The sequence below is a fragment of the Nelumbo lutea genome, chromosome 5 (assembly GCF_056320005.1).
Source record: "Nelumbo lutea isolate HS-2025 chromosome 5, American lotus-T2T, whole genome shotgun sequence".
NCBI lineage: Eukaryota > Viridiplantae > Streptophyta > Magnoliopsida > Proteales > Nelumbonaceae > Nelumbo > Nelumbo lutea.
Genome location: NC_142688.1, coordinates 22372184 through 22394292, shown reverse-complemented (window position 1 = coordinate 22394292; position 22109 = coordinate 22372184). Strand labels below are relative to the sequence as shown.

The 22109-nt window shown below is 40.5% G+C and overlaps 1 protein-coding gene across 1 annotated transcript; it reads left to right on the top strand.

Annotated features, from left to right (window-relative positions):
- Nucleotides 1-1073: 1073 nt before the first annotated feature.
- Nucleotides 1074-20560, top strand: GBF1 (G-box binding factor 1). The gene is made up of 12 exons (XM_088946520.1): nt 1074-1703; nt 4934-5088; nt 5618-5665; nt 5778-5870; nt 5976-6059; nt 6187-6335; nt 6743-6800; nt 7099-7147; nt 7224-7483; nt 9172-9249; nt 15337-15462; nt 20225-20560. Exons 2-12 carry the CDS (start codon nt 5029-5031, stop codon nt 20420-20422), a joined length of 1203 nt encoding a protein of 400 aa, XP_088802646.1. The 5' UTR covers nt 1074-1703; nt 4934-5028; the 3' UTR covers nt 20423-20560.
- Nucleotides 20561-22109: the final 1549 nt, after the last annotated feature.

Here is a 22109-nt window from a genome sequence, read left to right as displayed (position 1 = left end):
TTATAAAAAAAAAAGATTCTAATCCAAGCATAACGTGAAATTGGACCCAGAGTAATAACGAAATCTTATATCCTTATTGGGGCGCACATCTCACTAAGAGTTGGTTTATATAAAGATTCTAATCTCACTAAGAGTTGGTTTTTAGTATTTATTCTGTCATTGATTTGGGTTTTATTTTTCAGGCTTTTCATTTAACTGTCATTGGATTGGAATTGCTTATTTCCTTATCAATGTTATCTAAAACTTATGTTTTTGTTTTCCCTGCAGCTGTCCTTATAATTTTTTTAAAACCATCTAGAGCTTCTTATCACTGAGTGTTATTGCCTAAAATTTTATTAGATTTTTGTTAAATGAGATCATCGTTAATGCTTATTTAAAAAATTATCCACGTAGGCATTTGAATATTTTACACGATTAAGCTACCTCTGAATAGCCAACAGTTTTGAGTCCGAATTTTCTGCCCACAAGAACTCTGTTTATATTAATCACAGCCACACATGAAGAATATCTCATTCTCTATATAATATTATGTAGGGAAGATGTTTCCAATTCACAGAAGATGATGTATTATGAATAGGCGTGGGCAGAACATCTGGAGTCAACAGTTTCATGATAAAATTGTACCTAACCAGAGTTCCAACTCACACCAGGCCCACAGTAATTAGGGGTAATTTTATAATAAAAATATTTTAATAAGAAATCATTCAATGATAAATTGATCATGTAAAATACTCAAATACTTGTATAGAGATAACTTTTTTTTTTGATAATCACTAACTAACGAAAATCTTAAATTCTTAATTGAAGCCTTCAAGGTGAATGTGGGACAATAAAACTCACTAACAGGGGCGGGCTGGCAGGTTTTGAAAAATCAACAGAAATGTAAACAAGTCAGTGAGTCACGGTCAGTTTTGAATAATATCCAAAAAGCAGAATCGCTTTTTTTATGCTTGCATATCCAGAGAAACCTGACAGCTGGACACCTTTTGTCGGCCACGTGTCAAATAAGAAACCCTAGCTCACAGAGGATTCGACTGAAAGACTGAAATGGGAGATCAAATGAGCCCTACAACGTCCCACAGTACATCTCCGCCGTGTATCGAGAATATCTCCCGATATTATCATCGGGAGATGTTTCCAATACACAGCAGAGATGTGCTGTGGGATATTGTGGGGGCTCATGTGAATTCCTGAAAGGGAGTCCTGTTTCTTACAAAAAACAAAAGAAAAGAAAAGAAAGGAGTCCTGTTAGAGGAGAGAAGAGAAGAATTCGGACTCGGACTGACCTGGGACTGCCGGACTGGGGTCGGAGGGTCTGAAATTGGGGGAATTGCCTCGGGGAAGGGGGGTCTCTGTGGCTGTTGGCTTGGGGCCTTGGCAGTTGGGTTTGTTTTATTTCGGAATTGGAGTTGGACTCTCGACCATTTGTTGCCTAGTTGGGTTGAAAAATGAAAATAAATATAGTATTATTCTAAGCCGTACAGAACAATTACAGATCCAATTTCGTTAGGACTGGACAGCTGCCGCTCTGATTCAGCAGCCGTTGTCTCTCAAATCAACGCAAAGTCAAGTAGAAATCGTTTACGGCCGCTCGTCACTTCACTTGTACTCTCTAATCTCTATCTCGCTCCTCGTCTCGTCTGTCCGTCCGACCTGGACTTCCACCTCACTTCATCTCCTCCCTGTTTACGCCATGAAGACAGGTCAGTCTTTCCTTCTATCTCTCTATTCGTTCTTTTTTTTTTCTTAATTAATAATTAATTATTCCCCTTGCGTAGTTTTATGGTTTGATGATCTCGTTTCTTTTTCTTGTTTCCTGAATCTGGATCTGAAGGATGGATGTTGTTTTTAGACTTGGTTCTAGCAATTTCTTCTCGCTTCGTTTTGTTTTGAGGGGAAGGCGATGCTGTTAATGGTGGCCTTTTTTTTTTTTTAAGATTTACAGGAATGGGTCGTATTACTCTTCTTCGGTTTCCATAAGTAGACTGTGTGTTAAGTTTTGTAGTTTTTCTTTTTTTTCTCAGGAAGGGAAGTTTGTTTACTTTTTCCTTTTCCTTTCAAATAATGCATTTGAAATTTAGAGAAGGAAACCTGGCTGCCCGTTGGATTCTAATTAGTCCCGGGTCGATTTTATTTTTCTTTTCCTTGAAACTGGGCCCAATTTTCCGTTGTAGTACTGGGTTTTCGTTCAGTGGTGGGCAAGCCAAGCACCCTGTAGCGAATCTGTGCATTTGTAATTAATTTGGCCACAAACTTAATGCTTGATTTTTCTTTTTCTTTTTAAATCTGGAAAGTATTTATGGGATTGGGATGGTCATATCATTGAAACCTTCAACTGGGAATGATCTTTTTAAGATGTATCAGCTTAGAATCTTTCCAAAACAACGTGGGTTTGTGGCTGGTTTCCTATTTCTTGCTTGTCGGTGATATCTTCCATCCTCGATGTCTAAACGAAACGGTCGTTTCAAAGCTTCCTGCTCAACTTGCCTTTGAGACATGTCTATGCTCCATTTATTATCAGGATTTGCTCTCTCAAATCCCCTCATTATTTGGACATTTGATGTACCATCCCCATGTTCATGGTCCTTTCTTTCTTTCTTTCATCTAAGAAGATGAAGTTTCGTTAACAAGAAAGCATCTAGAGCAATAAAGAACTATCTTGGATGAACAGAGCCCCAATACAATTTGATCTCAACCCTATCTCTAGCAACATTGTTCACTCTGGATCAAAGGCTCTAGCCTCCTTATGTCATGATGAAGAACCAGGAGCTGTATGCTGTTGGACCCTCAAGAGGCTCATGAGACTGAATCATGTCAAAAGTAGCTATACTCATTGCTATTGCTTGAACCGGTAGAGAGAAAAAAGTGCCAGGTTGTTTTGCTCATTTTCCACATATGCAACATAGTATACAAGGAGCAGTACTATAACAAAAACTATTGCTAGACCTATCAAAATCAGAAACCACTAACCTACAACTCTGATGTAACCGTTTTCGGCCACGTACCAATGTTTTGTGATGTAAAATTTTTTGGCAAAGTACCTCGTTATTTGACTCGGTGGTGGCCTGCCTTAGTGACGAGCTACTTGGTGGCGTTCTCCCTGGGGGAGAACTGCTTGGTGACGAACTGCTTGGTGGCGAACTGCCTGGGGGCGAACTGCCTGGTGGCGAACTCCCTGGGGGCGAATTGCCTTGGTGGCGAACTGCCTGGGGGCGAACTGCCTTGGTGGCGAACTGCCTGGGGACGAACTGCCTGGTGGCGAACTCCCTGGTGGCGAACTGCTTGGTGGCGAACTGCCTGGGGACGAACTCCCTGGTGGCGAACTGCTTGGGGGCGAACTGCCTGGTGGCGAACTCCCTGGTGGCGAACTGCCTGGGGGCGAACTGCCTTGGTGGCGAACTGCCTGGTGGCGAACTCCATGGTGGCGAGCTCCCTGGTGGCGAGCTCCCTGGTGGCGAACTACCTGGCGAACTCCCTACTAGGCGGCCGATGCCTTAGAGAATGCTGGAGCTCCCTGGTGCGGCGCAATCCGACTGCCCTCAGCATGAGGTGGTCTTCTTTCCTTTGTAGGCTGCGGGAGATGAGGGACCTGCGAGAACTTCATCTTTTCCTCCTCTTTGTAGGTGGCGGGAGCTGAGAGACCTGCGAGAACTCCATCTTTTCCTCCTCTTTGTAGGTGGCGGGAGCTAAGGGACCTCCGAGAACTCCATCTTTTCCTCCTCCTTGTAGGTGGCGGGAGCTGAGGGACCTCCGAGAACTCCATCTTTTCCTCCTCCTTGTAGGCGGCGGGAGCTGAGGGACCTCCAAGAACTCCATCTTTTCCTCCTCCTTGTAGGCGGCGGGAGCTGAAGGACCTGCGAGAACTGAATCAGAGGTCCCAGGGGTATTTTCCCGGTGGGGGCTCTCCGATGCTTAAGTTAGCACTCTTATTGTAGAGAGCTTTGAAGATAATATGAGAGAGCTAGAGAGCAGGGTTACTTCCCTTTCTTTTTCATCCCCCTCCCCTTTGGGGGGTGAGGTCTTTATATACCGGAGTCCTCGCGGGTTAGGTGGGTGAAAAGCCTCCAAACGGTAAGACTTGTCGCATCCTGTCAGAACTGGGGTACGGTGGTGAACTCCTCGAGGTCGTCAGGCTGGCGCTTGTATCAGGCGGCTAGGTCGGCGCCTGGGCCGGGTTGTCAGAGGGGTGCCTGCGCCAGTCGGCGGGTCAGTGTCTAGGCTAGGTCGTCAGGTCGGCGCCTGTGTCAGTCGGCGGGTCAGTGTCTAGATCAGGTCGTCAAGCTGGCGCTTGTGTCAGTCGGCGGGTCAGTGTCTAGGCCAGGTTCGTCGGTGGGCGCCTTGGCCAGATCATGCGCTACGCTGGTCCAGGTTGGCCAGGTCGCGCAGGCCGTGCGCAGTTCGCGCAGGCCACGCACGCGCCGCGCAGGTCGCATGTGCCGCGCGCAGGTCGCGCCAGGCTGGCCAGACTGGTGCCCGGGTGGGTCACCAACTTCGTAAGTTTGTTGGCTGGGTGTTTTCCTAGTTGTCACGAGGTGCCACGTGTCACAATTTCACTGGAGGGCCAAATCTGCCCTCATCAAACTCTATTGTCCAAAGAGAATTGGAACTATAATTTCTGGAATTGTTGTGGTGAATAGGAAATCATGTACTGCATCTTAAACAACCATTATGCTTGGGATGTTTCTTATAGCATTTTCCCTGTAATCTTACCAGGCACAGTGCAAAAACTTCATGTTGTTATTTCTTAAGATGATATTTCCACTTTACTGGGGAACAAAGAAGATCATTGCCTTAAAAAATGTTTTCTGGTCTGAACTCTGAATAGTAAAATAAACACAACAGTACAATTGTTCATGAACAGCATATGAATAATTTCTTCTTTACTGAAAACACCCACCGTCTGATAGTTCCTCAACTGATATGATCATCTCAGATGCTTTACGTAATTGCTGATAGTATAAGGGATCTTGTATAATATTTTATAATCCTGTTGACTCCAAATATATGTGCTACGGCCTACGGGACTGAATGGGATCCGGGGAAGACAGCACGCCTGCCAAGCCTTTCAAACCAACTGCTTCAACTCAGGTTCTCTCTCTTTCTCTCTATACCAATTACTATAATTGTTATTATTGTTGTTCTTGTTATGAAATATGTACATAAATTGGTAAAAGGCTTCCTAATCATGAAATGTAGGGGAATCCTGTGGCTAATCTGAACTGTCATTTAGTGATCCGGGGAATCTCTGGATCAACACTTTTTACTCGCTCAGTCCATATCAGCCTACCTCATAGGCCATCCAATATTTGATATTTTATTTAAAAAATCCCCACATGAGGGCTTATTTCAGCGGCATAGCTAGAGAGTAGAGATTTAAGCTGAAATTGGTTCCATGAACAGAGGAAAACGAGAAGTCCTTGAGGTGCCCCAGCCAGCTTTACCATGTGGTTGGTTTATGGGTTGTTCACATGAAATCAACAATGATACGTCTAGTGAAGCCATCCCCATATAATAATTATTATTATTGAAAGTTACTTTTTCTCCTTTCAATAGATTTTACGTCCGAATATATATCCATAGATATATACCACTTTTTCACTGTGCTTCTAATTTACAGGAGACACCAACAACACCTTCGTATCCTGATTGGTCAACTTCTTTGCAGGTCCGTGATAAAATTATTTGGACTTACTTTCTTGTTTATGCATCTTCATGGATTTTCATCGAGTATCTGGTTGAATTATCTTAGTAGCTTATGGTTCAGCTCTTTTAAATAGGCGTACTATGGTGCTGGAGCCACTCCACCTCCTACATTTTTCACCTCAACTGTTGCTTCTCCAGCTCCACATCCTTATCTCTGGGGAAGTCAGGTGATTATCTCTAAAATTCTAAGCTTTTATAGCTTTTATTATTTTATGACCCTTTCGCTATGCCAAATGATGAACACTTATTTTATTTTTCTTGATGGCTTTCAGCATTTAATACCACCCTATGGGACTCCACTTCCATATCCTGCCGTATATCCTCATGGAGTATATGCTCATCCTAACATGGCTGCAGTGAGCACAATCTTTTTTATATCTTTGCATATTTTGCATGCTAACAAAAACATGTCATATTTTGCAATGCCAACAAAAACATTTCACTGCCTGTGCATTTATAACCATGCTTTATTTTTGTATATAGGCTCAGGGTGCAGCAGTGACAACTACAGAAGCAGAAGGAAAAGCCTCTGAAGGAAAGGAGAGGGTTTCAACTAAGAAATCCAAAGGGAGTTCAGGAAAAGAAAGTGGAAAGGCAGCTCCAGGATCTGGAAATGATGGTGCCTCACAGAGGTTTGTTCCATAGCAAAAGCCTTGCTTTTTTCCTAATCAATACCAAAGTAGAAATTTTAATAATGGATAAAGAAATAGTTGGGAGTATTGTGCTGCAACCTGCCCTGAAATAAAGGGATTGATTTGATAAGGAATACCAAGATTTCTTTGGTGAAGATGTTGCCTTACCTAGGCATCCAAGAGAACAGGACATTCCTCCTTGATTTTAATATGTGAATTTGTCTAAGAATATTTGCTAATTTCCAATTATCCCATGACAGAGTTTTGGTGCACCCAATAACCTCTATTAACCATTTTATTTTGCATATGTTTTCCATAAAGCTTTTGTGGTTTATAACTTTCTATAAATCATTTGGTTCTTATAGTGACATTTTGACAATATGTTTGTAAAAACTGTTTCTATACAGTGGTGAAAGTGGAGGTGAGGGTTCATCAGATGCAAGTGATGAGAATGATAACCAACAAGTATGTATTTGCCTTTCTTTTCTATTTTTATGTGACTGTATACTTGATTCAAATATTAAAGAAATTGCTGGAGAGGAAAGATTGCCTAAGCTAATTAGTTCTGGACAGGCTGAATACATGTCTTATATGTCTGATTTTCTGAAAAATTAAAGTTGATCTTTGACTTGGAAACTCTGAAAACTTTTCTTACATGACCTCAACTTTGGCTATTGAGATACTAATTTATCCATTCAAGGAGCTATTGTCCATTTTCTACTCTTTTCATCATTTGTGTCAAACACAATTCTTTTCTCTCCAGGATGATTCTGATACTAAGAAGAGGAGCTTTGACCAGATGCTTGCAGATGGTACCTTCTTATTTGAAGTACTTGCGTTCTTATTAAATTAGTTGTATTATCTTTATAACTCAAAGAATTCCATCAGGAGCAAGTGTGCAGAACAACGGTAGTGCAACTGTTGAAACATCTTTCAGTACAAAAGGGCAACCACTTGCAAAACTTCCAGTTTCAGTGCCTGGAAGGTCTACAGTAACTATGCCTGCTACCAATTTAAATATAGGGATGGACCTATGGAATGCAACCCCTGCTGGATCTGTACCCTTGAAGGCAAGATCAAACGCATCTGGTGTCTCACCAGCACCTGTTGCACGTGAAGGGGTTATGCCTGATCACCTTTGGATTCAAGTAAGCACTGTTGTAGTTTTTTGCCAGATTGCTTGCTCTATCATGTCCTCGATATTTCTTCCTCTTCCTCCCCCCCCCCTTATTTATTTTTCCGAAGTATTGAGTCGCTATTATAGACTTTCAAGTGAGTTTACAAAATGATTACTCAAAACATCTATACAATGAGAACCTATACATCCACATAAAACCCCTTTTCAAAGGAGCATTGAAGAGAACTCTTGCTGCAGATAACTAACTGTATGTTATTGTAGTATTATTTCTTAGCAACTCATCCTCTTGAGAAGTTTTGTTCTATAAAGTTTTAAAGTTCCTTCCCCCTCCCCACTTAACACAAGGTCAGGACACTTCTGTGCTATGTTGCTCAGATACAGTTGGATTGCAAGCGTTGGATAAACCTCTTTGTTTAAATTGTTGAATTATTTAACAAAGAACATGACACATCTATACCATGTTCTGGCATGGTAGGATTTTGAGAACCTGATATGGGCTTGGATGTGCTACACTTTTTTGTGCTGCACTTCTGGTGGAATTCTATTCAGTCTGTGACAGGTGTCCCATTACATGTGTGGTCTCATATGCATTTATTAATGGGACACCTATCACAGACTGAATGGAAATGCACCACGAGTGCAGCAAATCCTGATGGATAAGGATAGGATTCATGAATTTCATGTAATAATTTTGAAATTTCTACCATAGGGAGATTTTCTTGGACTATAAATTTTGCATGCAATAGAGCTTTATATTTAGAAGGAACAGTAACACTGTGCTTTGTGTACTTTTATGGTACATGAGATCCAATAAATGGGTAAAAATTGAATAATCTGAACCCAGGAGTTTCAGACACTGGAACATAGAAAGTTAGATACTTCTGTAAGCACATGTTGTTCACCATAACTGCGATTGACATGAAGATACTAAACCAGAGCCATTGAAACACCCATGGCAACTCGTAGGACGACATGGATCTGCGACGAAGCTCATAACTCGCCACGGAACTTGCGATGAACCCAAAACCCATCAAACACCCACAATGAGCTGCGATGAATGAAAACACCATCAACCAAGGTCACTCGTGGCAGAACATCTAGCAGGCTAAGCAGGACATGTCAGACCAGTCCTGACGTCGCCTGCGCCATGCCAATATAGGAGACCCGCAAAGGGAAGTAGCACATGTGTACCATGAGAATCCTCAAATAAAAGGAAACTTTGTCCTAGAAAGATCTCATGAGTCATGTGGTGAACCCCTTTCCAAATAGGAGTCAAACCCCTTTTGGCTCCTTCCTTTTAGGGCGTTTTGATCTCCCCTTATATCCATCAAAATAAACACACGAATCTGTCGATATAGGATCATTGCCTACTCTTGTTACCCAAGACTCACAGCCTTTCTTCGTCCTTCAAGGAGACCACCACGCTCAGCCTCACCACATCGCGTACAACTCTTTTTTAACTGCCATTTTTGTTTCATGTTTCTAGTATGACAATGAATGAGTTAATTTCTCCTTTAGTAGTCAGGATTTTATGGTACATCTTAATCTTTTTTATTTTCTTATAACATGTAAAGCATGTTCCTTTTGCTTCTTTAATACTTTTTTTATTGGTATTATTTTATATATTTAATAATTTGTGACTTTTGTTTCTTTTTCTTCTTAAATATTTGTAATGACATGTAACTGTTGTCCTGATAGGATGAACGTGAACTAAAAAGACAGAGGAGGAAGCAGTCTAATCGGGAGTCAGCCAGGAGGTCGAGATTACGCAAGCAGGTATTCCACATGTTTTTGTTGAGTTGGGCCTAGTCGTTTTTTTATTCTTATTTTAAGCTATTTAGTTAGGAAGTTGTTGGGCTTTAGGCCCATTAGTTTATGTTTTTAAGTTGTGACTGTTCAACTACATTAGTAGCCGCCCTACTAAGGGCATCCTTGTAATATCTCATCCTTTAAGTTAAGTATAAATATAATGAGGGGTTCGCAGCTAGGGTTAATTCAAGAATCCTGGTAGACTTCCTACTCTTTTCTCCCTCTCTTTTCTTCTCTACTACTGAAATCTTTATCTTCCTCCCCTTTTCCTTTCACAAGAAATTCAACTAAATCTATAATCAGCGATTTCTACTTGGTATCAGATCCGGCTGAAGGTTCCTTGAGTTGTTTCCTCATGCAGCCCATCGGCCGACTGCGTGGTGATTTAAGAGGCTGATCGAAGTTCTCAGGTAAGCCCAGTTTTTGGATTTTTTGGTGGATCTGTGTGCCCTGTAGCTGGTCTAGGGTTTCTCATCAAAATCAGGAAAAACTGGAGAAAGGGGAAGGGTCATGTTTTTGTTGGACTCTTCAATTTTGACCTAGGAAGTGGTGCCCTAATTTTTTAGGGTTCCTTGGAGTTTTCTATAAAGGGAGGTTCAAGTCTTGCCTGATTTTGAGGCTTTTAGAGAGAGCGGCTGCCTCTTCTCTCTCTTCACCCGTCTCACAGAAAAGGAATCTTTTGTGGAAAGACAGTCTAGGACACCAGAAATGTGTTTTTGGTTCCAGAAGTGTTTCGTTTGATCTTGTTACATATTTCAGTTATTTTCTTTACATTTTTTGAGAAGCATGGAGGGTTACGGAGTTGAAAATAAGCTCGTGAGTGAAATGAAACCAGTGGGAGGAGGTGTTGGAGACCTTTTCGGGACTGAGACCATTACTACAATTAGGTTGGATGGTGCAAATTACTTAGAATGGTCACAATCTGCAAAGATGGCCATTGATGTTCGTGGGAAATTAGGGTATATCACTGGTGAGGAAGTGAAACCTGAAACTAGCAACTCCCAGTGGGTATAGGAGAATTATATGGTGATGACTTGGTTGTGTAATTCCATGTTGCCTCATATAAGTAAATTTTTTTTATGGGCAAATACAACTAAGGAAATATGGGATGGGGTTGCAGAAACCTATTCACAGAGGGAGAATGTTGCTAGGGCTTATCAGTTGAGAAATCAGATTATTTCTACAAGGCAGGGAGATAGACCTGTTTCAACTTATTTTCCAGCCCTTAAAACCCTGTGGCAGGAGATTGACCATTTAGAGACATTTGCTTGGGAAACCACTAAGGATGCAGCTACCTATCAGAAACATCTAGAGAAGTATAGGGTGTTTGAATTTCTTGCTGGCCTTAATCCTGAGTATGATATTGCAAGACAACATCTTCTTTCCAGGGACAGTGTTACCCTCTCCCAGACATATGCCTTTGTGTCAGGGGAGGAGAGAAGGAGAGATGTGATGATGAAAAATCCTGTTTCTGATCAGTCTGCCATGGTGAGTACTGTGAAACCTAAACAAAGTGGAGATCAGGGTGGCAGTGAAATCAAGAAGGAAGATAAAACAGATTTGATCTGTGACTACTGTAAGAAGTCTAAACACACAAGAGATACTTGCTGGAAGCTTCACCCACATCTTGTGCCGACTAGACTGAAAAATAAGAAGGGAAATGCACACATGACAGTTACTGGTGACATTCCGACCCCTCTTACTACAGCTGCTGCGGTAAGGGCCGAACTTGAGAGGTATGGGCAACTTTTGAACCAGCGGGATACAGCCAGTTCCAGTTCAGTAGCAAGCGGACAACAAGGTACAGGTGGCACTGGTGGAGTCTACTCTACTGCCTTTGCTCTCACAGGTAGTTCACACGTCACTACAAATTATGTTTCTACTTCAGGTAAGGAGGGACCTTCTTGGATTATAGATTCTGGAGCCTCAAAGCACATGACCCATAGCTCTACTATTTTTTCTTCTTACCAGCTTTGTTTTGGAAGAGATTGGGTCTCCACAATTGATGGATCCCATGTTCCTATTGCTGGGAAGGGATCTGTCAAGATTAGTGATTCTATTTCTCTACCCTCGGTCCTTCATGTTCCTAGATTGAGCACTAATTTGTTATCTGTTTGTAGTTTGATTAAGAACCTGAACTGCTCAATATTTTTTTCTCCTGGTCATTGTATTTTGTAGGATCTGGATTTAAAGAGGACAATTAAGAGTGGTCGTGAAGTGAATGGGATCTACCTCCTGGATGTTCTTCCTCCTCATTAGAGTCATCATGTTAGCAGGGATAGTGAGTTAGGGTCTGTGGGTCAAATTATGCTTTGGCATAATCATTTGGGCCATTTACCTTTTTCTTCTTTGAGTCTTTTGTTTCCAAAACTTTTTGAGTCTATTAGTTTGTCAAGTCTGGAGTGTGAAGGTTGTCAACTTGGAAAGTATTGTAGACATTCATTTAAACCTAGTAATAAAATGTGTTCTTCTTTTGATGTTATTCATTCGGATGTATGGGGACCTTACCATGTTCCTTCTATGGGAGGTTATCGATATTTTCTCTTTTTTGTGGATGATTTCTCACGATACTCTTGGATTTACCTGATCAGATCTTGCGATGAAGTACCGTCCTTAGTGAGGCAATTTCATCAGATGGTGCTAACACAATTTGGAACAAGAATAAAGGTGTTCAGATCAGATAATGCCAAGGAATATTTTAAAAAAGCACCTTGCCTCATATATGCTAGAATATGGTGTTGTCCATCAGAGCAGTTGTCCCTACACTCCATAGCAAAATGGTGTTGCAGAAAGGAAGAACAAACACATTGTTGAGATTGCAAGAAGCATGATGAGCACAGCTACAGTTCTAGTTCGGTTTTGGGTTGATGCAGTTCTCATAGTAGTATATCTGATTAACAGGGTGCCCTCTCGTATACTTGGATTCAACACCCCATTCAGTCTCCTTTTTCCTGAGGGGGAGATGTTTCATATTCCTCTTAGGGTGTTTGGGTGTATATGCTTTGCACATGTCCTTGGTCCTCACCGCTCGAAGCTTGATCCCAAGGAAAAGAAGTGTGTCTTCCTTGGATATGCAGAAAATCAGAAAGAGTACTGCTGCTTTGATCCAGTCACTGGGAGCCGGTATGTTACCATGGATGTCACTTTTTTTGAATCCACATACTTCTTTTCAAACAATCCTTCTCAGGGGGAGTGTTTTGGGGAAGTGAGTCAGCAGTCTATTCCTCTCCCAGTTCCAGTCCCTGTGTTTACTCCTGTGCTTGACCATCCTGCGTCACCTACCTTACCACCTCCTTTGCATCATGCTTCTCAGCATTACTTACAATAGAGACTTCACAAGGAGGTTGATTCCACTACAACAGAACCCACATCACTTCCTGTCGATTCCTTGGAGACTCCAGATTCGGCTGACATGGATTCAGGTATTCCTCTTGGTCCCGCTACTGTTTCAGTTCCCATTGATTCTACTAACTCTATTACAGATAACCTCGATCTTCTTATTGCTCTCAGAAAAGGGAAGGGAAAGTGTATTGCTCATTGTATTTCACAGTATTTATCCTACAATGGACTTTCTCCTTCCTACCGTGTTTTTCTTTCCTCCCTTGACTCAGTGTCTATACCTAAGGATGTTAGTGAGGCTCTCTCCAAACCTGAGTGGAAGACAACTATGCAAGAAGAGATGACAACTTTGATTAAGAATCAGACATGGGACATTGTGGATCTACCAGAAGGCAAGGAGACCGTTGTAGGAAATATTTTGGTCTAAGAGAGACTAGTGAGATTTGAATTGATGTCTTATATTCATTACTTTCACCAGGCTAAACCCTTTTTATATTTTAAGAATGATTTCAATACATATATATGCATGAAAAACACATAAAACCAAAAGCTCTTTTAAGGCAAATTCCCCAACTCCGTGGTTAATAACAAGCTTGACTCCTTTAACTTGGGTTATTGACAATCCAAATTACCAGCCTTAGAACTAAATCCTTAAATAATAGATCATGACCAAGAAACCAGTCCAACAACCAACTGCATCTTACAACAATACTTCTTCCCCTTGGAAGTGATAATGTGGCTTGCATTTGCATTAGCTCTGTTTCTTGGGCAGGGGAAAATTAAGGGGTGGTGCTTTTTTACTATTTCTTTACTTTACTTTGTTAAGTAATCTCCAATACAAACAGTTGTACATAATATAATTTTCTTCCATTGAGATTCTTTCTCAGCTATTGAGTTTTCTTTGCAAGTTATATGGCATTTGGGGAATTGCATTTACAAAGAACTTCTCGTATTTTTAATTATACTCCGAGGGGCCATTACTTAGTGCAATGGTAAAACTGCTGACAAGCATGAGAATGCATATTTGAGTTTAAGAACAGCCACTTTGTGAAAAATATGCCAAAGGATAGCCAGAACCAACTGATGTAACTCACCAACCTTGGGTAATGACCCATTTCTGATTATACTTGTACAATTATTTCATATGATATTATTGTTGCCTATAGCATTTGGGGCCCCATCTGAGGAGGCATTTAGAATCTGTTACTATATGAAGAAGTCCTTAGATGCCTACTTTAGCAAGCCATCTCCAACAACTGAACTACAATACCACCTGATTGCCTTTGAATAATCACCTTCAATGGAGAGTGAGTGGAAGCAGCACTGCTTGGCAATCCTTGCACCCATAAGTAAAATGGCAACCTCACCCTTAGAAGAGCTGGAGTCTCCAATTGTTCCACCAAACACCTACACGATGTTGCTTCCTGTGCTAGTGAAAACACCACCAGTACAGTTTGCACCCTGAGCTCCCATTAAACTGGTGTCTCACCTCATCGTGGACAGCATGAGATCAAGGGAGACTAGAAGAGACCTTAAAATGGGACCTCCATGAGATCATCCAAGGATAATGCTAGCAAGGCTCTCCTAAGGTCATCTTGAGAACTCCCCCACCTCAAGCTCTTTGCAGAAACCCATAACTTGGGTAAGTTCATGACCCTGCAAATCTTAAAAAAAAGCTCTTTTTGTTGTCAAAGGTACATCTATTCCTCCCTTCCCAAGCAGTCCTCCCTCTAGATCCCACACTATTTCCTCTCCATTTCTTTAACTATTTGCAAAATTAGCAGGAGCAACCCACTCCAACCCGACCAAGCTTAAGAAAGAAAGCCTAGAGCTTCCTTGGGTAGTGCAATGCAAAAGAAAAGAAGATAACTAGTTGGTTCTCCATCTAGGCACATAACACAAGTTGGGGGGGGGGGATGAAAAATTGATTTCCAACTTGCACCAAAGCACTTGTTCCTACTGCTTTTCTGCTTGTCTAGTGTCTACTCCTGCATTTATCATTTTAAGTTGGGTTCAAGCTAGTCGAGTTGAAGATTATTAAGTAGATGAAGAGAAGAATATCATCTTCAGGGGATAATTTGAAATGATGGAATATATAAGATTTGTATTATTTCTGATGATAATAAATTGTAAACCCCAACAATCAATAAAACCGGAGGCTTTATTAGATTGAATGATCTAGTGTCTACTCCTGCATTTATCACTTCAAGTTGGGTTCAAGATAATCAAGTTGAAGATTAAGTAGATGAAGAGAAGAATACCGTCTTCAGGAGATCATTTGAAATGATGGAATATATAAGGTTTGTCTTATTTCTGATGATAATAAATTGTAAACCCCAACAGTCAATAAAACCGGAGGCTTTATTAGATTGAAGGAGGTTGACTGGGGACAGAAGTCACTGTCTGCCTTTACTAGAGGAAGAAGAAATACCAATCACCAATAAGAAAAGAGGCAATATCAATTCTTACCTGGACATATTTTTGGAACAAACTGCAAAAGTGTTATCTTTAAAGCTGAGGCATGTTTTGTTTGGATCTTCTTGTTGTGTTTTCCAAGTTTCCTCTGTTGCTTGAGAAAATCCATTTATAAAAAATAATGTTTTATATTTATTGATAATATTGGTAGTAGTTGTTCTTTAGAATTCTTGAAGCTTTATTATTCCTGCAGAAGCTTATATGTACACCTGATTCCTTTCCTTCGCCTGTGGTTACCAGGCAGAATGTGAAGAGCTGCAATCAAAGGTAGAGACATTGACTACAGAGAATCACACACTCAAGACTGAGTTGCAGAAGCTTTCTGAGGAATGCGCAAAGCTCACATCAGAAAATCAGTCACTAATGGTTCACTACAATACTTATATTTTCTTTTCATTTTCCCCCTGGATTTCTTAACATTGTGTCCTCCGTTTTATCATTTTGCTTACAGATTTACAGATATTAACTACTAAAGAGTATGCATTGCCCAAATTATTAGGGGCTCAATAAGTAGTAGTATCTTAATCTAAAAAGGATAACAACAATTACAGAATAGACAGGGTGGATTGATATGCTTCTAATGCTAATGAACGAGGAGCTAACCCATAAGACTAAGAGCTTTATAAATTCTTCCCCTGTGACCCTGTCTTTGGGGATAGTTTTTTTTTTTTTTTTTTTTTTTTCAGTTGTGTGTTTGGGGTAGGGGGTGGGGCCCAAGCAATTGGTGTAACCCTTTCAGGGAGTGGATTTTTTTTTCCTGAAGCCTCAAAAAAGGAAAACATAACAACTGAACAGAAAAAGTAATACTAGCCTAAATAGTAAAAATGATAATAACAAAAACTAATAGTAGTTAATAGTAGTATGTTTCTAGTTCTGTCTAGATTGTATGAATTAATTTTCTTGTAATTAGGTTTAGTACAGTTTAAATTTGAATTAGCATGTTTAAACAGGTTCAAATTTAAAGGTAATCACTATTGGGTTAATTTAATTTGGGCTTAGCGAGCTTTTAAGTAGAATCTTTGCAACTAGGAGGCATACACGTGTCTCCACTAACTTGATATGAAGACTTGGACATGTTGCCTTGACAAGTTTTAAATTTATCCACACGTTTATATATTTTATTTCATATATTGAGTGGTTGGTGATATATGGGACTTCTTCCCGTATATTACAGCTGTCAAGCAATTGTCAGATGAGACATGTCAATGAATGCTGAAAACAATGCTGGATACATTCGGACATGTCTAGCTTTATTTACTTATATAGATAAAGACACATGTTATGCAGTTTATCTTGTGTGGCTCACTATAAATGTTCTTCAAGTAAATTTATCAAGAACCAAAGTGCAAAATTGTGTATATTTATGCCTAGATACTTCTATATATGAATTTGTATATGTGCATATGCATATACCTAGATACTTCTATACATGAATTTGTGTATGTGCATATGCATATGTGTATTAATGTGGCCTTACATCCATTTTTTTTTTCACCCACCATTGAGAGGGAGGGGAGAGTGCATGTGAATTTTAGAGCTTTCAATGGGTTGGGTCTGGTTCGAGGTAGAGTGGATCAGTCCTGAACTGATTATTAATCAGTTTTGTAAAATAGACCTAGAACCAAACCAATTACTAATCAGATTCAGTTACTAATCATGAAACAAACAACAGAACCAGAACCAACATAATCAGTTCAGTCAGTTCAGTTCTATCAGGTGGAGCAGACCTTTTGACAGACTTTAGAGGGTTCTTGGTTGACTTGGTTGTCAGTTGTTGATAGTTTTTATCTAGTTTGAGAATATTTGTGCATACTATAGACTATACTTCAACTTCTCCCCACCCGCACCCATGCACACAAGATAGGGATTAGGAGAGATAGTGCTCGTAATTTTTTTAAACCCTTATAAGAGGGGGATTTTGTGTAGCTGATGCAATGTTGCACACCTGGAAGATGCTACGGATGAGGTCTAGATTGATGCAGTCGTGGAGGGAAATGTGGTTGTAAAAAAAATGGGTATCTATGATCCCTTTTGAAATTCATGAGAGATTTCCTATGGGAACCTGGGGAGGAGAAAAGGGATCACAGAGTTAGGTGGGATTTGGTAAATAGAGCTAAAAGGGATGGTGGCCTTGGCTTGGGTAACTTGTAGAAGAAGAATGAAGCCTTGTTGGGGAAATGGTTATGGAGACTATCAAAGGAAAATGGTAATCTGTAGGCTAAAATAGTCCTAAGTATTCATGGGCAAGAGGCAGACAACTGTCACACAGGTGTTTCATCTAGGGCTACAAGAGCTTCCCCCTGGAAGTCTATTCATACTATTTTTCCATCCTTCCTTCCTTCTATCAGGTATGCCTTTGCTCTGGTAATTCTGTAAGATTTTGGGAATACATCTGGGTGGATAACTCACTTTTGAAAGAGCAATTTCCTTCTTTGTTTTCTCTCTCAAAGTTTAAAAATGAGTTTGTTGCTACTTTCCTAACCTATTCTACTTCTGGCCCTGTTTGGAACTTGGGCTTCCAGAGGCCTCTTAGAGACTCTAAATTGGATTCCATATCTAATTTGATTAAGATTTTGGAGGAGGTAGTTGTTGACTTCTCTAGATTGGACAGTAGGATTTGGGCTCCTAATCCTTCGGGTATTTTTTCATGCTCTTCTTTCTTCAAGGAATTAACCCATTCCCATTCGGCCCTTGATCCTCCTTTCCCGGCTCCAGAAGTTTGGGGTAGACCAACTCCTCCCAGAGTAGTAGGTGCTTTATGCTGGGAAGCTATCCTAGGAAAGTGTAACACTTGTGACTTCAAAAGAAAAGGCCAAGATGGTGTTTATCCCCGCATTGGTGTATCTTATGTAAGAGGAATGGTGAGATCTGTTATCACTTATTTGTTTCTTGTCCTTTTGTTTCAGAAATCTGGTGTTGGTTTTTCTCTTTTTTTGGTTGCAGGTGGCCCACTCCCCCAATTGTACTAAGCTTGTTTAACTTTGTTCCAGTGAGGGGTTTAAAAAAGAGAGGTAAGATCTTGTGGAGATGTGTAAGAGCAGCTGTATGTTGGTCAGTGTGGGAGGAAAGAAATCGACGAACTTTCCAGGAAAAAGAAAGGAACAAAGAAGCCATCATTGATTTAATTTACATTAGGGTGGTTCATTGGGTCAAGTCTATGGAGCTTTTTGAATGTTTCTCAACAGGAGATATCATTAGAAATTGGAAAGAAGTTGCCTGGTCTGCTCGGTTGTTTAATGCTCCTGTTCCAACTTGGTCTCCAACAATGGGGTTCACTAAATTGAATTTTGATGGCAGCAGCGAAGGGAACCTAGGCCCTTCAGGTATTGGAGGAGTGTTCAGGGATGAAGAAGGTCGAATTATGGCTATGTTTTCAAGGCCTATAGGTTGGGGGGATTCTCTGAGAGCTGAAATTTCAGCAGTATTAGGAGGAGTTAAAAGAGCCAAACAGCTGAATATTAGGAAGCTGCTGGTGGAGGAGGATTCTAAACTAGCTATTAACTGGCTGTAGAAGGAAGAGGCTAGTTTATGGAAGTTCTTGAATGAAAAAAAGAAAATTTACCCGCTCATTCAAGACATGCAAATTCAGTTTCAGTGGTCCAAGAGGAGCGCCAATTCTTTTTGCGGATTATCTAGCTAAACAAGGGGTGGGAAGAACTAGTTTCTTTTGGGCTGTATTGTAATGTGATGTTTTTAGGGTGGGGTAAGAGATTTTACCCCCCTTGTTGTATCTTTTCTATATCCCTTTAATTAATACAAGTTTCTGTTATTGATAAAAAAAAAGATGGGTATTTAGATGCTTGATATTTCTCCTCTTGTAGTGGTTTTCATTCTCAAGTGCTGAAGTTGACCTCCTTGGCTCAACTCAATTCAGCAAAGCTTTGTCCCTACTATATGTGCCAGCTACATGAATCCTGCTTCACAATTCCACTTGTAAGTAGAATGGTGGTCAGGCTAGGTGGAGATGGTCTCCTTGAAGGACAGAGGAAGACCGGGATCAGGGAACCAACCGAAAGGCTAGGAGGTAGGGAATGAAGAGACGGCTGGGTAGGAAATCTAATGATAGGGTTGATCAATGAATGAATCTCGTTGTGAGGGGGACCCCTATTTATAGGGAAGGATCCCGAGATCCTGAAAAGGAGCCAAAAGTGTTTGTTTTCTACTAGGAAAGGGAATATTGGATTTAATGTTGGTAATTAAGGAGCATTGCTAGGGTTTTGCCATGTGTTCTTATGGGATCTCTCGAGGGTTGACTTTCCTTTCACCCGAAGATCCTCATAACCCACATGTACTACCACCTTTTGCACCTTAACCGACGTGGTGCTAGTGATGTCACTGCTTGGCGGGCAGTCTCTTATTAAAGTCACTATGTACGTACACCACTCTATCAAGGGCCTTAGCCATTGTGTGCCCTAGCACGAGCTTAACATGGAAGTCTAGGTAAGAAGTTATATCCTGGCTGCTAGCTTGACACAACCCTTCGCCCTTAACAGTTTAGAAGATGGTCAGGTGAAAACTTTTTCATGTTGGGAAGGAGAAGGATATTTTGTTGTATTCACCCTCTGACATGTTGAGAAAGCTTCATTTCAGCTGTTTTGATCCTTGGGCCTGAAGTGCTGCCAACTCAGAGGTTAAGGAGCTGGGTAAATGACACCACTCAGAGGTTAAGTGCTGCCAACTCAGAGGTTAATGGAATTCAGATTAGCTGAATGCTTTAGCTGTTCTACAGGGTGTGGAACAAATGACATCACTCTATGCCAGTGATAAAATACATGGGGTCGACACTGAGAGGTTGAATGGTTGTGGGCCCCATGTATTCTATGACTGGTGTAGATTATTGGTTCCACAGCCTGCTGAACAGCTAAAGTGTTCAGCTAATCCTATCTCGGATTAATGAAGATGTGGCTGAGTGCTTCTATGAATGTGTTGTCATAAGGTGAAAATTTACTAGGGGAGTGGCTAGTTCCTTTGTAGCATCTGATGTTAGTATTAATATGGGTTATCGATTCTTTACTCTTGGCTGGTCCGATTGATAAATATTACTTGGATTATTGTTATTATTGTTGTTGTTGTTACTGCTGCTGCTATTGTTGTTGAAGTTGTCTTACAGGACTTATTTGCTGAACAGGAAGAGCTGACTCGGTTGTATGGGCCAGAAGCCATTGCTAACATTGAAGATAATAATGCCAGCACAGTTCTTCAATCCACTAATGGTGATGGAAATGACCATGGGGAAGAAACTTCAAGGGAAAATGACTCCGTTTCCAGCCAGAAGAATGGAAACTTTCTTAACTCTAATGGGAAGCTCGACTCTGGTTCTAGCTGATGACCAACTTTTTTGTCTGTTTGCACTACTAATTTAGAGTCTAACCTTTCCGGTTTTTAGCTATTTCACTATGTTGAAAGCCTTGTTAGATCTGTATACATAGTTGTATAATTAATCGAACCCGGAAAATTCGGTGTCTCTTGCTTCTCCATTGATCGAAATTGATTGTATTAGCACATTGCTTGGTATGCATGTTGATTACTGACGGATGAGGTTTTCTGGAGAGTTGCTTTTACACCCTTTGGTTTATGCTAATAATTGATATGGGGGGTTGTAAAAAAGCGGCTGTCCGTGCTCTTGCTGTAGGTAGAGGCCAAGTGGTAAAGAATGGGTCCAATATAATTTTGTTAAAAGGGCAGCCCACGTCTGGGGAGGGACATATGTATGCAGCCTTACCCTGCATATACAGAGAGGCTGTATGTTTATGTTTTTGATCCTTTCTGATAGAAAATAGAAATATATCTCATCATCTTGATGAAATGGTATTGAAATAACAAGCAAGATGCTAATGGTCCCCATAATGATTATTGATCTGTTCGCATTGGGACACAATTTCTTTTTATTTTTTCCAACACAAGATTTCAATAATGATTTTCAGTTTGACATATTCAATTGAACATTATGCTGTACATTCCTAAATCTCTACTACACACACCTAAAAAAACATGCTATACTTTCCTAGCATCTAAACCATCCCAACATGCCTCAAAGCTTGTGTTTCTGGGATCCGCACAGCAAGGCGTATTTTGCGATGGTGTTTCTGTTGATTAATAAATTTTGATGTTTCATGTATAACCAGGATACTCACTATACCCGACTTCAGTCAGAGCAAAGCCCGCTCCAACAACCTTTACAGCCTTGCGTTGGGAATATCTCTGTAGTTATGTGATTTATTTTATGGGAGATATTCCCAATACAAAGTTGCAAGGGGCTGTTCGAAGGGTGCAAGCACCGACCTGCCCTGATAGAAGCTGCACTCCAATTCTAGTCGAGTTTCAATTTGGCACCTTCCATGAAAGACGTAAGTGTCATTTAAAGCACCCAGTTAACAGACATTAGAATGGTTACCTTATGATGGGTATGCCTTATCCAAGGTTAAGGTTCGTACATCAGTTGTCGTCTTTAGATGTAATCCACCTACTAGTAGTTTAAATTTAATGATATCTGGAGATACCACCATTAAACTTGCCCATTAACTGTTCTGTCCAGTTACAGAATCAAAAGTCCGTACGTGCCCATTAACATGAATGATCAGCAGAAATGGGCTTTTAAGTTTTAGGGTCCATTTGATTGTAGTTGGAATCGGAATTGAAATTGAAATTCTTTAGAATTGGAATCAGAATAAAAAAATTAAAATCCTCCAAAATTGGAATTGAAATTGAAATTAAAATCCTCCAAAATTGAAATTGGAATGATCCATTTCCATAGTCTGGTTCAAAGTTCAAACAAGAACGAGAATGGAAATTAGAATCACAGAAATGAGATTACAGTTGGAATCAGAATAACCCTTCCCATTCCAATTCCATACCCCTATTCCTGCAAACCAAATGAAACCTTCAAAAATTTCCCATTTCATTCATTACAAGGTACTTAGATTCCAAATTCCTCTTGATGTAACCATTTCTGGTCACGTATCATTTTTTGGCTAAGTACCTCGTCTGCTCCCAAGTGGCCGATGACTCGGAGG

Coding starts and splice junctions, on each gene's coding strand:
- GBF1 (XM_088946520.1), top strand. CDS start 5,029: ATGGGATCCGGGGAAGACAGCACGCCTGCCAAGCCTTTCAAACCAACT. Junction 5,871..5,975: donor CTTATCTCTGGGGAAGTCAG/GTGATTATCTCT, acceptor GATGGCTTTCAG/CATTTAATACCACCCTATGG. Junction 9,250..15,336: donor GGTCGAGATTACGCAAGCAG/GTATTCCACATG, acceptor TGTGGTTACCAG/GCAGAATGTGAAGAGCTGCA.